The 15,992-nt window shown below is 34.9% G+C and overlaps 1 protein-coding gene across 1 annotated transcript in view; it reads left to right on the top strand.

Annotated features, from left to right (window-relative positions):
- Positions 1 to 15,992, top strand: part of LOC120354999 (dynein heavy chain 7, axonemal-like) — a 714,404-nt gene that overhangs the window by 340,528 nt on the left and 357,884 nt on the right. Inside the window, exon 14 of the mRNA XM_039443223.1 lies at positions 13,132 to 13,337. Coding sequence (XP_039299157.1) covers positions 13,132 to 13,337 — 206 coding nt within the window. The remainder of the gene's footprint in view (positions 1 to 13,131; positions 13,338 to 15,992) is intronic.

The raw sequence follows: 15,992 nt of genomic DNA, 5'->3' as shown, positions 1-15,992 counted from the left end.
TTAGTGTAGGCACTTAAGCTCATATTCAATAAATGAGAAATGGCCAATTTCTATATTCAAAGCTATGTATCTCGGTAACCCCTTATTAGAAATTATTACATGATCTTGAAATATGTACAATAGAATTCTCTATTTTATCTGCTGTAAGCAATTCATGGAAAAATATGTTCCTGAAGTGAGATTTGATTGTTGAAAAAAATCCGAAAATTGTAGATATTTTTCTCATATTAACGGTTTTGGCAGTTCTATGATAGCAAAAAGTGATTAAAGATGGATTTTAGGCAACTGAGCTCGTAGAGGATGAATATTTATCTACAATCGTGAGTTTCTATGATTTATCGTCAGACTCGTTTTAGAAACTTTTGATCAACAGTAAAATTACAAAAAAAATGTAAAAACTGAAATCGCCATTTTAAAAATCTTAGCTTCCAAATTGTTTTGGAATCTAAAGTATTATTTATTGAAGTGGGTAGAGGGGGAAAATTTTTACATTCTCACTAGATTTGGAAATTTTGTCAGAAGTATTTCACAAGACATGCAACTTTGAATATAGAAATTGGTAATTTTTTGTGTATTGGAATATGGGCTTAAGTACACTCAACAATAAATTTCCCATTTTTCGACCAAATTTGACTTATTATGCATGATTTTGAACCGTCGTGACGAGCCGAGAAGGATGAAGTCTGATGAAATCTGAGCATTGTGTCAAAAGTTATGTGTTTGAAATTTTTATCCTTGAGGTGTCCTTAAGCGCGCCTCTCCACTAGGAAATACTGAAATGAAGTGTATCTTACGGGTGATTCTCATAAAACATAATCTCAAGAACTTATGTCGTTGTGCGAAATACCAATGTGAGGACAATGTAGTTGGTGATGATGCTTGAAGCTGAAAACTACGTGTTTTTCACAATACAAGGAGCATTGTTGTCAGGTGTATCTGGAATATGAGATAGAGCGCTCTACCTGATCTCAGATTGTAGAGCAAAAAAAGAGCTTCTAAAAGGACTACAATTTTATCTGGAGCTATTGTTCCAATATTCTAACAGTTACTAACTGGAATAACAGCAACTTTGGATTTGTGGTATTCAAGTAACAGTCTTTCGAATAATTGAAGTCAGGTTGTGACTAGGAAGATACATCAACTCTAGTTCACAAGATTTGTCATTTTCATGGTCTAGTCTGAAACCTCTCGGGATATCCTTGAGGATTCGGTCTTGAAATTTCACCCAAAGCTAATTTTAGCAATCATTGATACTCATATCGTATTCATTCAATTAATGATAGATTTTTTAGGAAATGGAAATGGATTAAGTTTTATATATTGATATCTGCACTCCTTACAATACGAGGACCTCTTTTCCAGAGCTAGATTAGTTAGTGTTAAACACATGTTGAGTAAATAATTTTAGTAAGAAAAAACTCTTTCTTCCTAAGAAACGAAGAATCCGACCTCTTATTCAATTCTAAATAACTAACTATCTAACCTTGACACAGATCACAGAAGTAATGTAAATCTTCAAGAGTATCCAACAGTCTCACATAAAAATACAGAGAGCCTGATTGAAAAATAAGAATAGCAATCTGCAGGAAATCAAAACTTATGCGAGATCTTTCACAAGAGTGATCTATATTCACGAAAAACACTTAACAGAATACTACACTAAATATGATAAAAGATAATTATTATAATTCTCTTACTATTGCTTATTGCTCTCAAGATAATCCTCTTCAAACAAAAATATAAAAAAAACTTGTATCAAATTAAAAAATTAGAATTGTTTTTACTTTTTAGTTGGGAAAAACATTGGATGACCGATGTGTAGGTAAAACCATCGATAAGTGAAAAACATCGAACAGTAAACATCGATGTTTGATGTTGAAACATCAATGTATCGATACCCATCCCTAATAGATACTCGGCCATAGGCATGAATTTCTTGGAGGACTATGACCAATTGAATGAACATTAATTTCTTGTTAGCAGTTAAGTTTTGATAAGCAGTTGAGTTCGTTTGATAACTTTGTTTGATTTGGTAGTGGGTGGGTCTTGAAGAAGATTGACTAGCTTGATGTAAACGTGATTAGATATAATCCAATATACACAAGCAGTTTTATCCAAACACCACAGTTTATCAAAAATAAGACATGATGTGTTATCAACATCAAAAATCTTTCTGATAATAAGTGTTCTTTATGGAGTGTTTCAGCCTATTTTCACCAGAAATCGAACAATTCGAGATTAGATTTGTGAAATATTTGAGCAAATTTGCTCACAGGCTGAACACTCGCAGAGTTAATCTCCCCATCACTAATCGTGACATGAAAAAACTTGAAATTCTAAATACAGATATTGCAATTCATGTTAGCGCATACGACAACAAACAGTTTTTCCCCTATTGTACAGGCATATTCTGCACACGTGAATACCAAATTAATCTTTTAATGTTGAAAGGTGATGCAGGAAAAACACATTTTTGTTTAATTAACACCGCAAACAGGAAAAATGGTTTGTCACGACTTCTTTCTCACCTTTGGAAATATGGTCACCAATTACCTGTTTGAAATTTCTGTTTTCATAGATTCACATCGATTAAATTAGATAACAGGGAAGGGAAAGCAAATTAGATGAGACATTAAGAGCTTTGTTCAAAGTTCAGGTGTCAGAAAAATTCATACCAAAAACGGGGTGGCTCAATCAAATTTAAAAAACTTGGTGCGACTTAAAAGAAATAGTATATCATCTACGTGGATTTGGAAACATTTGTGGTGAATATGGATAGTACTGAATCAGCTTCTGAGGAAGTACCTATATTTCCTAGTTACACTAAGAAAACATCACCTCATATTCTGTGCAGGTATTGTTTTGTGGTTATTGATGTGGATGGGGATATCGTCTATGACCCAGTGCTCTATAGATCGAGTAATATAAATGGAAAGATCATGGAGAAATTTCTCAAGGAAATAATAAAACTGTGGGATATATTGAGTGCAGATACAAAATGTGAAATCTCGATGGAACATTTAAGTGATTGTCAGCAGCATGAATTTCAAAACTCTGTCAAGTGCGGCCTTTGCAATGGAGTTTTTACTGAAACAGACACAAAGGTATGCCATCATGCAAATGAGAATGGAAAGTTTTTGTGTGCTGCCCATGTCTCGTGTAATTTAAATACTCGAACTGACGACATGATTAGCTGTTACTTCCATAATTTTAGCGGATTTAATAGCAATTTCATTCTAAAAGCTCTTGGAAAATTAAAAAAAAAAATTCCTGAATCACCACCACTTTTGAAAGATTTTTGACATTGACAGAGGGGAAAATTAGGTTTTAAGATTCTTATAAATTTATGAATGAATTCTTGGAAGTGCTAACTTGGTAGATAGTAAAGATATGGAATCAAAGTTCAAACGTCTGTTTTCAGTATTTAACAATCCTGAGCTTGAACATAAGCATCTCCTGCTACAAAGAGGTATATATCCTTATTTGTACATATCTTGTCCTGAAAAATTCGCAGAGACTTCTCTCTCACCAATAAAATCTTTTTATAATGACCTAAATGGTACACCCCTTTCTCCCAAGAATATGAGCATGCACAAAGAGTTTTCTCAACATTCAAGTTGAAATCTCTTAGCGAATATCATGATTTCTATCGGTGCCTAGACGTCATGCTATTAGTTGAAGTTTTCGAAGAAATGAGGTCAACGCTTTTCAGTTCATACGGCCTTGATGTGAATCATTTTCTTTCACTCACTCATTCCACTTGGAATTGTATGTTAAAGTACACCAAGGTTGAGCTCGAGTTGATCAGCGATCCCGATATTGATCTAATGTTTGAGTCGGAAATGCATGGCGGTGTTTCGTTTATTGGTAAGTATTATTGCAAAGCCAATAACAAATACATCCCTGACACATTTGACCCCACAAAACCAAGTAACTATTCATGGTATATTGATGCTAACAGTCTTTATTCCCATTCTATGAATCAATTCTTACCATACAGAAATTCCAAATTCCTCTCAGAGGAAGAAAACCGAGCGCTTGACTTTAAAACTTTGGAGAGTGTTTCTGAAACTGGTTATGTTATTGAACGTGATCTCAAGAACCCCAAGGAGTTGCATGATATGCACTCAAATTTCTTCCTTGCCCCACTTCACCAAATCCCACCTAGCAAATTGTTCTACAAGTATCAAACCAATGAACACAGTCAAACTCTGAAAAAAAACTCATGAACAAGCTTTTTGATCGAGACAGGTACATTGTTCATTACCTGAATTTGAAGCTGTGCCTTCTACTTAGTTCACAATTAACAAAGGTACTTCGCATCATGAGCTTCTCTTAATTGCCTTGGTTGAGGAACTACATTGAGTTTAATACCTATAATAGGCAAGCGACTAAACATAAATTTGAAATCTCTTCTTTCAAATCTATGTAGAATTTTATATACAAAACCCTAGCATTTTTTCTTATTTACCGCGTTAAAGCCTGATGTCCTTTTGAAAGGACACAGTTTTAGGGATTCTCTGGATGAGTAGGGAATTTTATGTTGGTGAATGTTGGACAATCTGGCATTGTGTTGGTGTTCGAGCTTCATTTCAAATCATTGTTGAGTGATAAAATATTTCTAAAAGGGTACTGAGATTTTCATATTTCTTTTTATTGACATTGTTGAGTAGATTGGCGGTCAATATCACGTGCATTGGAGCAAGAATAATCATGGATTCTCCAGGAAAAAAATACTTAAATCTCAACTAATCTGTAAGTACTAGAAAGTGTATATACTTTGTATTTTTCATCAAATATCCTAAGTTTAATATTGATACTAATTTATGGAAGTAAGAACAATATTCAATAACAGCTGTTGTGTTCGAATCTTGACCTTGCAAAAAGCCATGTCCTTTTAAAAGTACAGTGGGGTCCAATGCCAAAATGTATAATATTTTCATTGTCCTTTTAAAAGGATATTGGGTTGATATGACTATAAAATTCAATGATCCATCTCTGAATAATTTACATGATTTTTTTCAACTTCTACTTAGTTCATTTTTTTTGTAGGGTTGAGATTAATTTCTAAATAAAACACAACAATTTCATAAGAGAAAAACTTGTTTTATCAAAATTCTAGGCCTTGTTTAACAGATATCTTTTCAGAATAACCATAAAGTTTTGACAGTTCTATACTACTATAAAATTATAAAATTATCCATCCATTTCTCCCGATAGAGCACTAATTTATTGATGTTGTATTATTAATTATATAATATATATTAATAAGATATATCAACATTCAATCAAGGCTACTTATTTGTTCATTTTATTCATTTCTCACTTGTGAATACAATGACCAAAGTGAAAGAAAAAACTAGCCCCAGCATGTACTATTGATGATTTATACTAGTTAAATTACTTCATTCTGTGTCTACATTTGTATTGTTCTGTTAATATTTTCCAATGAAAATACTTGAAAATCATTTCAGCATTTCGAATCTTTATCAAATATTTCAACATGAAATTTTGTTGCAGTGAATACCGAAAAGGATATTCTCAATATGATGACTCAGCTTGACGATTCTGACCTTGAAATGTCAGATGAAGATGAAATTGAGCTTGACATCATGAATGAAATTCGAAATGAACTGGGAAACTTCAGTGATGACTCATATTGTGACCCAGACTATATCCCTGGAATTCCAAGAAGTTGCAAAAAAAAATTCAAAAAAAAAGTTGCAAAAAGAAATTGCTATTCTATTTTTCATAGCAAGTAATAACAGTAATGATAGTGAGAAACATAAGGACAGGATTGAATGAAAGAACTAGAAATTGTCATAATCACAGATTTATCAAAAACGAGATACCGGTTTCGGCTGTTACACCATTATCGATCTCTTTTGAACTGAGACTACAAGAGCAGAGTATCAGAATTTATACAGATGCTATACATTTATTACTATTTTTCTTTGGTACAATTTTGCTATCTCTCCTCTCAACTATTGAAGGCCCAGTGTACTTCTAAAAGGACAGCCAGAACTCCATTATGGAAATGGAAAAAAATTTTTTGAATGTATATTATGCATCTATATAGAGTTATAAATGACTGGAAGTGAAAAAAATGTTATTTAAAATTATAAAATTTCTCTGGGTTTTACTTGAGTAGAAAATTTTGTCTTTCTAGAAGTACGTTGGGTTTTAATTACATAAAGTGTTGAATCAAACTTGGGTTTTACCAGAGTACAAAATATTGTCCTTTCAAAAGTACAATTGGCCTTAGGAGGGTAGAGGGTTACAATTTTCACATCCTGACTAGATTTGGAAATTTTTTTCACAAGACAAAGTATTTCACAAGACATGCAGCTTTGAACATAGGAATTGGCCATTTTTTGGGTATTGGAATATGGGCTTAAGTACACTCAACAATAAATTTTTCATTTTGCGACCAAATTCGACTTTTGATGCATGATTTTGGACCGCCTTGACGAGCCGAGAAGAATGAAGTGTAGTACGATGAAATCTGAGCATTATGTCACAAGTTATGAGTGTTTGAAATTTTGATCCTTGAGGTGTCCTTAAGTGTGCCTCTCCACTAGGAAATACTTGAATGAAGTGCTTCTAACAGGTGATTCTTATAGAACTTGTAGAACTCATGTCATTGTGCGAAATATCAATGTGAGGACAATGTAGTTGGTGATGAAGATTGAAGCTGAAAATTAGGTGTTTTTCACAATGCAAGGAGCATTGTTGTCAGGTGTATCTGGAAATGTATATGAGATGTATATATGAATGCTCTACCTAATCTTAGATTGTAGAGCATAAAAACACACCTAGAGGGATTATGAATTATATATCTAGAAGGTAACAATCGAAATATATTGTTGATCAAAAATTAAAATTCATCAAAATTGATTTTTTATTCGAATTTCACTCATTTTTGAAAAATCATAACTCAGTACTCATTAAAGATAGAGAGTTCCAGAAGATATCATTTAATTCAAAATTCTATAATCTAGAAAAAGGCAATCACAGATTTTTCTGTCCGATAACAAGATTTGGCAGAAATAGCTGAAAACTGGAAAATGAGCCGGAAATAAAAGGTTTTTGGGCTAACCTGTATCTAGCACAAGGAAATTCTGCATGAAGAAATAATTTCGTTCTAGACTTTTCTTATGTACCCAAATAGTATATTAAAGAATCAGAACTACAATATGAATTGCATGCACCAATGTATATAGTGACTGGACTTTCAGTGATATGCCTGATTTATAACTAATGTGTGTATATTTGGATATGCTAGCTCATTCTAATCATATATTATGCTCTTGTTATGATTGGGGAAACACTCTAAGCATAATGCCCGCAGGCTTGTACAGCAAAAATTCTATTTGAATTTGAAGTGTCAGATTCATATAGAGTTTACTAAGCTAGAGTTTGCAAGCTATGGACAAATTAGCATATCTAATAGAGGGATAGGCCGGTGATCCACTTAAATCTGACAGTAGTAGAGAGACATATAGTAAGATGATTAAGTTTAATCTGACAGTAAGATGAGATTTTCGTTTCACATGAATCTGGTAGTAGTAGAGACACACATAGTATGATGATTCAGTTGAATCTGACAATAAGATGGGATTTTCGTTCCAATCAAATCTGGCAGTAGTAGACTCATTGAAATAGACCGTGACTCGCTCTCTCTCTCTCTCTCTCTCTCTCTCCCTCTCTCTCTCTCACTCTCTCTCTCTCTCAATTCTTCTCTCTCTTTCTCTCTTCCTTTTTCTTTTCTTTCTTTTCCCTTCTTCCCGTTCTTCTACCGGAATAATCTATGGATTTGGACTGAAAATTCTCAACTGTATTCACTTTTCTCTTCTTCCTTTGGCATAAACCCTTTACGTACTTAAATTCGAAAGGAGTTCAAGTTTTTTTTTTTTTATTTTCATTATATTTATATATAATTATGAATAATTATAATATAATAAAAAATTAATTCAATTATTATCTTTATATATTTTTTCTTGTTAATTTGTTTTCTAAGTTATTGTTTTCTTTTACATTAGTTCATTGTTTATGATGTTGTTTTAGTTGTAACTTAGAATTGTATGGAGGGTTAAGTGTAAGAGAGGGCCGGCTGCGCCCTAACTTCGCCCTCCTAGGTTTTTAATAAAGGCAGCGATTCAATTCAATTTAATTGAATAACATACAATTGCAATACAGTTCTGATGTGAAAAATCTAGGACTTACAATGACAAGGACTCTTGACTGGACCAGCCACGTGACTCAGACTTGTAACAGGGTCATTGAGGGGATCATGACATTGGAGAGGATCTCTGACTTCATTCCCTCTTCAATGAAGGTAATGTTGGTCAAGACTCTGATCTTCCCGATCTTCAACTACTGTGACATTGTGACTCTTGACATGACAGTTCAACTTCTGCAGAGGATGCAGCATGCACATAATTACTGTGTTCACTTTATCTTCAACCTGAGACGTGACGACCATGTAACTGAAAACCTTAATAGACTTGAACTTATGGAACTGCTTGAGAGTAGATCACATCATGCTTTGTGCTTCCTCTATAAGATATTGGAAACTAAAACCCGCAAGTATCTGGCAGTGGAGTACCATTACTTGGGTGATTTTGGTCATGGAGGAACGCGGCATGGATCTCATCTGCTGGCTGTCCCAACACATAGGACTGTTATGTACAACAAGTCGTTCCTTGTGACAGCCTGTAGTTTGTGAAATTCTCTGCCTGCTGAGCTGAGGCTTGTTGAGGGACATCGTCTTGCGGTGGATCAGAGGTGATGGACTCGGCTGGAATGTTCACTGAATCTTAATGTGTGTCTTGGTGTGTGTGTGTATGTGTGTGTGTGTGTGTGTGTGTGTGTGTGTGTGTGTGGTGTGTGTGTGTGTGTGTGTGTTTTTCTACTTTCACAGGAATTTCAGGAAATTAATTATGAAGAACTTACTCGTTTACTCAGTGAAGAGGATTGGTCTACTGTGTACAGAGCTGGAAACGCTGATCAGGCTTACAATTGTTTTTGTAATATTTTGAATTTGTACATTCAGTCAACTACATCCACTAAGCTCAGGCAAAATAACCATAGACCGAGATTGTTAAAACCTTGGATGAGCAGTGGACTTTGTGAAGCGATTGTATCAAGAGACAAGTTATACAAAAGATCTATGAATGAGCCTGACAATTGTAGGTTGAAGCTCGAATTTGTAACTTTGAGAAACAAAATAAAAAAGTGGATCAAGAAATCAAAAGAAAGATACTACTATGGTCGATTTCAGATGGTTAGAGGAAATTCCAAAAAAACAGTGGAAATTGATTAATGAATTGATTGGAAGAGGTACAAAGAAAAGCAAATTCAATTTGATTACTGAAAATGGGATTGTTAGTGAAGATTCAAAAGTGGCTGATATGTTTAATGAATATTTTGTTCCCACACCCAAGTCAGCTGTTCCTCCTCCTTTCCCTTCAATAGCTTTACATGACTATCACAATTCTTTTAGAGAGCCACGTTGTGAGAGATCCTTTTTCCTGCATCCAATTTCTCCTTTTGATATAGAGGAAGTGATTTCATCCTTGAAAAAATCCAAGGCCCCAGGAATTGATGGAAATCCCTCTGTCCTAGTTAAATGGATGAGCTTTTTCATTAGTCCAGTGTTAGCTTTTGTTTTCAACTTGAGCATTTCTGAGGGCGCTTTTCCTAGCAGACTCAAAATTGCAAAAGTGATTCCAATTCCCAAAAAAGGTAACCGAAAATTGGTGGAGAACTATAGATCAATTTCACTTCTTTCTGTGTTTTCAATTATTTTTGAGAAGCTGATTAAAATTCGTCTATTGAACTTTCTAAATTCATCCAATTTTTTCTCTAGTAGTCAATATGGCTTTAGGGAGGGCTTGGGAACTGAGTTGGCTCTGAGGAAATTTGTCTCAGATATATGTTCAAATATCAATAATAAAGAGATTAGGAGAGTATCAGGTTTGTTTCTGGACATTCGAAAAGCCTTTGATACTGTGGACCATTCTACACTTGTCAGGAAGTTGGAGGCATCTGGAGTTCGTGGTCTGCCACTAGCTTGGTTCCGTTCATATCTTACTGGGCGTTCCCAGGCTGTAAGCATTGGCTTGAGTTCCAGCCCGCTTCTGATGATCGACTGTGGAGTTCCACAAGGCTCTGTGTTGGGACCAATTTTATTCTTGGTTTACATCAACGACCTGTATCTGGGCCCCTTCAGAGGAAGTTTTACAGTGTTTGCTGATGACACGGCACTTTCTTATGGTGCATGTTCTGATGAGGATTTGTATGATCAGATGTCGAACGACCTGCACTTGATTTCCATGTGGCTCGGATACAATAAATTGAGCCTGAATCTTGATGAAACCATTTATTTGAATTTTGGAATAGCCTCTTCTTTCTTGCTAACACAACCTTTAAAGCTCCATCATGTGGGATGTACCAGTCGTGACTGTGACTGTGGTATCATCAATTAGTCAAAAAGTGTAAAGTATCTTGGCATTACTGTTGATGACAATTTGATGTGGAAAGGACAGATAGATGGCATGAAGAAGTACCTGCGTTGCTTACTGCATAGAATTTTCAGTTTGAAAAATATGTGTCCAACATTTGTTTTGAGAGATATTTACTTTGCTCTTGCTCAATCTCGCCTTTCTTATGGGCTGGTCTTTTGGGGAAGTACTTATATAACTCACTTAAGGCCAGTAATGTCTCTGCAGGAGTCTCTAGTTAGAGCAATTGCTGATCAAGAGAATTTTGATTTTCTATTGTCATGCCAGGTTATGAAAATCATGCCTCTGAGGCACCTGTACGTCTTCAAGGTCCTGTCTGAATTCTATTGGTCTAGTGGAAATCAAGGGGCAACTTTGGGACATGAAACTGGAATAATGAGAACAAGGTTCACTGATAGGTTCCCAAACCCTAGACCCAATAGCACTTTCTTTCAAAAATCTTTTTGTTTTTTGCAAGGCAGGTTTTTCAATCATGTGCCACAGGATATAGTTTATGCTGATTATCCTCTTCCTGTTTTCAAGAGAAAAATACAAAAGGTAATTTTTGCTCTCAATATCGATGTCATTGAAAGCTGGTATCATGTTCAGAGATAAGATTATTCATTTATGTGAAAAACCCTTGATGAAATGTTTTAAAATTAGCATGTAAGTCATATTGAGTTATCATGCCGTTTATTATGTATTCAGTGAGGTTCCCTGCTAATGTTCTATTGTTGTAGAAATTCAATAGGTCCAATCATTTCGAATATCCTCAAATTTTTCAATTTTTAATTGCATAGCTCCATCTCATTTTATACTTTTTTGTAGTCTATACAGTATATTTACAAAATGTTTCATCTTAGCCTAGTATAATTAGTTATGCTCTTGTTTCATATATTATTTGCTTCTTATTTTTGTCAATATCCTAATATTCATTATATTGTTGTTGATATGATACTCCTGTGCGCGGATGGAAAATTTATTTTCTTTGCGCTCAGTAAATTTGCCATAATTATTATGATTTAGTTTTCAACTTTTATTTTATTATTGTTTTATTTAAATCAATATTGTGTTTCCAACAGTATGTCTGTATTTGTTTTTATGGCAAATAAAGTCTATTCTATTCTATTCTACTTCTATCGAAATGATCTATGGATTTTGTACTGTAGTTTCTTCTGTTTTTACTTTTCGCTTTCATCTTTTTTCAATTGTATTCTTTTCACTGATTCAAATTAGAAAGAAATTTTGTTCTTTTTTCTTTCTTTCATTCGCTATTTGGAAGTTTTCTATTATTTTGTAAAATTAGTTTTTTTTATCTTATAATCTTTGTTGTACAGTGTTTTAGTTTTACTTAGAATTGTATTGGAGGGTCAAGTGTAAGAGAGACCCGGCTGCACCTAAACTTTGCCCTCCTAGGGTTTTAATAAAGGCAGCTAATCAATCAATCAATCTCTCTGCTATAAATGAAATAGAGCGTGACTGCTTCTTCTTCTTCCTCTTATTCATATATAGAGAGTGATTGATTGATTGATTGACTGAGTATTGATTGATTGATTGATTGATTAATGAAGTGAGAGAGAGTGAGAGAGAAAGAGAGTGTGAGGGAGCTTCTTCTTCTGAGGGGATGGGAGGTACAGCAGTAGCGGGGGCAGTGGGGGGTACACACACCATGGCTACAGGAGGAGTGGAGGGGGAGATATCTCGAGAAAAAAAGCGTTGGTTTCGGTAGTATTGGACTACTTGTTAAAATTCAATACAGAAGCTCAGCTAGTGTCTTGGAAGGATTTAAAAATTATGTCTATGATATGCTTAGAATATGTGTTTTTCAATTTTCTTCTATAATGGATTTTCGAAATATCAACAGAAACTCTACAGGAGAAGAGTTTAGTATTGAACACAATTTAAAATACTACTTTACTTCATCTGGCTCCACAGTCTTGGGTAGACCTTGGCCTCCTCTACATGACGCCTCCATACATCCCGCTCTTGTGCTCCCTGCCGCCAGTTTGCCACACATAGCACACGGAGATCTTCTACCACATCGCTGATCCATCTTCTTCTTGGCCTTCCTCTTTTTCGGGTGCCCATCATCCTTCCATCAAGCAGCTTTTGTGGTACTCTTTCATCACTCATTCTTACCACGTGACCCAGTCGTCCTATTATTTTTGCTTTGATACACCTTATGATATTTCTTCCGTTAATTGATTCATCAATCTCATTGTTAAATCCGGCTCTCTAGTTTCCTCCAACGCAGACCGGTCCCCATATCCTCCTGTACATCTTTCTCTCAATAGACCTCAACGCTCTTTCATATTCATTCGAAATGGTCCACGTTTCAGCTCCGTAAATTACAATCGACCACATCATTTTTTTGTACATTTTTACCTTGGTTTGCCTAGAAATCAGCCTGCTTTTGAAAATTTTCTGATTAGTATAATATGTCCAATTGCCCTTTATAATTCGGGTGGAGATTCCATGACTAGTTCTATTATCAGCTGTCAGTGTTACTCGCAAATATTTAAACTCGCTTCCACTTTCCACAATTTCAAATATTGTATCCTATTAAAATGTTTCATCATTTTTAGTTGGCTTAATCATTAATTAATTATTGTTGTTGATGTTGCAGAGAAATGGGTTTGGAACCGATGTAGCACCAATAACTACAACCATTGTAACTGCCATGCTGGATATGTATCATTGTCTACTGAAGACATTGCTTCCAACGCCTGCCAAGCCTCATTACCTGTTCAACATAAGTGACATGTCTCTAGTCATCAGTGGGCATCTTCTTATCAAGAAAGATTCCGTTGACACGAAGAAGTTTTTTATTAAGTAATCATCTGTATTCACATATATAATATAATCAATCCATGGCATTACATTATCTGTATTACATGATGTGAAGCATACTCAACCTTGCACTAAAGCATCTTGACTAATAATAGCTATCAATATGCTAATATTTGAGTCGATCGGTTATACAGGTTACCTCTTGTACTAATTTTAGAATCTCTCACAACCTTTTCCAGAGCCAGGTTGAATAGGAGGCACAAGAGGGTATCACCCTGCCTTATACTATTTTTTACTTCAGAAGGCTCTAACAGATTGTTTTCTATTTTGACACAGAATATGACCTCCTTCATTGTCGTGTGGACCTGTCTCACCAGCTTTTTTGAAATGTTCATTTACAAAATCTGCTGATCTCATGAGAAATATTTTACCACAAGAAAAATGTTGCTAAAAAAACTAAATCTAATGCTCTTAAAAAATATAAACTAATATTTTCCGCCAGAGGCTCTATCTGCCTGGAGGTGTTGGTGGAAGAGGCCTCTTGAATCTGGAAACTATGTGTCGTCAACAGGAGGATAGACTGCCGAAGTACTTCCAGAGTGCAGATAGCGGTCAGCTTAAGGCCATATTGTCTGGTAGACGAGGAGTAACTGGCACAAGGAGTCCAACAGCTCACTGCCAGCTCAATAGAAGAAAGAATAGAAGCGTGGAATCAGAAAGTGCAGCATGGAAGATTTGCTGCAGTACTTTTATTCGGAGTGTGTTGATAGGAAGGAATCGATTGCATTGTTGCAGACTAGTGGCATATTTGGTGAGGCTGAAGGTTTTGTGTTTGCCATTCAAGACGAGGTAATCAGCACTAGAGCTTACAAAATATACATAATGGGGCTGACATTTGATAGCAGCTAGCTGTCGTGTTTGCAGGAAGGCCATGGAATCTATTCAACATATCTGTGGTAGCTGTTCTGTACTAGCTGGTACAGAGTATTTTCAGTGACACAACAAGGTGGCCATAGTGCCATGAGAAATATTTGAACAACTTTCATTCAAATATTTCATAAATATCAGGCGTTGGAAAAAATAAGCTGAGGTGCCCTATTGTAAATGTAACCCAGAAATGATCTTGAATGGTGAAAAAAGAAGGATACTTTGAGACTTTTGTATGGCAACTGAAAGAGCAATGAAGGCTGCCAGTTTCAAATACATAGATTGTTGTTCGTACGAAATTTTGCCGTCCTTATGAATTCTAGCAGATTAAAACGGAACTTGATAAACATCTTCTGTTTGATGAAGTCTGTTCAATCTAGTAGAATTTATAAGGACGGCAAAAAATCATACGAACAAAAATCGATGTGTGTGTAGGTTGCCTTGCAGGCCAGACATCCTCTTGTTTGACGAGAAGAATATTCATTTTTTATTTATAAATACATAGAAGCACACAGTTTTCTCCCAAAAATTCCTTCCATAACTCTATAACCACAATGATTCATTGGAAATATCAATTTAAGATTACAAAGAAGCAAGGATATTGAAATGCTATTGGAGATGGAAATATTAAAAAAAGGAGATATATGTAGAATATTATAAAATCAATTACAAGATACAATACTACAATAAATTTGGATGGAATACGAGAGAAGAATCTTATTAAATGTATACATGGAGTAGATATCAAGTTACAGAAGGTGACTTGCATGCTCAGCTGTATTGGAAACACAATTATCATCCAGTAAAAACTAAATAATTAAGACAAGAATAATGCTTGTTGATGGTACATATTACTCCATAGTACCCTACAGAACCATAATTAGATAATGCTCTATACATGGGTGAATTCTGATGACTTAACGTAGGCCTATTGCAAATAGGTATGAATAATTTCAAACTTGAACGGCGAGGCACTACAGAAATGTACACATTCAGTTAGGAAAGCAAGAACATTGAACTGAATCCTGCCATTGAATATATTCAACAAGAACAAGCATACCAAATTCGCGTCTCAATTTCATTAATTACATATTGAACATAGAGACAGTAAAAGTAGAACTTTTTGAATATAGAGGCTTCCATAAAATATAATGATGTGACAGTACCCCTTGATGAGAATCTTGTGAGTAACCTCTGCCGAAAAAATAAAATACCAATCTCTGTCAGTTGAACTGGAAGACATGTAAAAATAGAGGAAAGTTGTAATAGTCCATAGTCCCTAGTGGTAACGCTTCTCCACTGAATTAAGCATCTGAAAGGTGATTCTCATAGAACTTATATCATTGTGTGAAATCTCAATGTGATGGTAATGGAGTTGGTGATGATGATTGAAGCTAGAAAATGTGTGTATGTTTTTTTCAAATACAAGGAGCATTGCTGTCAGGTGTACCTGGAAATCCATATGAGATAGAGCGCTCTACCTAATCTCAAATTGTAGAGCACAAAATTACACCCAGACAGATTTTGAATGGTAGCAATCTGAAGATGTGACCAAATACAAATATCAATAAAAATTGATTTTTTTCTTCAAATTTTACTTAGTTTTGAATAATTGTAACTCAGTTCTCGTTAAACATAAAGAGTCCAGAATGATCTCATTTTATAAGAAATTTGATAATCTAAACGAAAGGCAGAAGCGAATTTTTTTGACTCATCACAGAATTTGGCAGAAATGCTGGAAGCTAGAAAATTATCCAGAAATACGATGTT

This window comes from Nilaparvata lugens, chromosome X (genome assembly GCF_014356525.2).
Source record: "Nilaparvata lugens isolate BPH chromosome X, ASM1435652v1, whole genome shotgun sequence".
Taxonomy (NCBI): Eukaryota; Metazoa; Arthropoda; class Insecta; order Hemiptera; family Delphacidae; genus Nilaparvata; species Nilaparvata lugens.
Note: the sequence above shows the minus strand (reverse complement) of the source record. Positions and strands in the feature narration are given on the sequence as shown.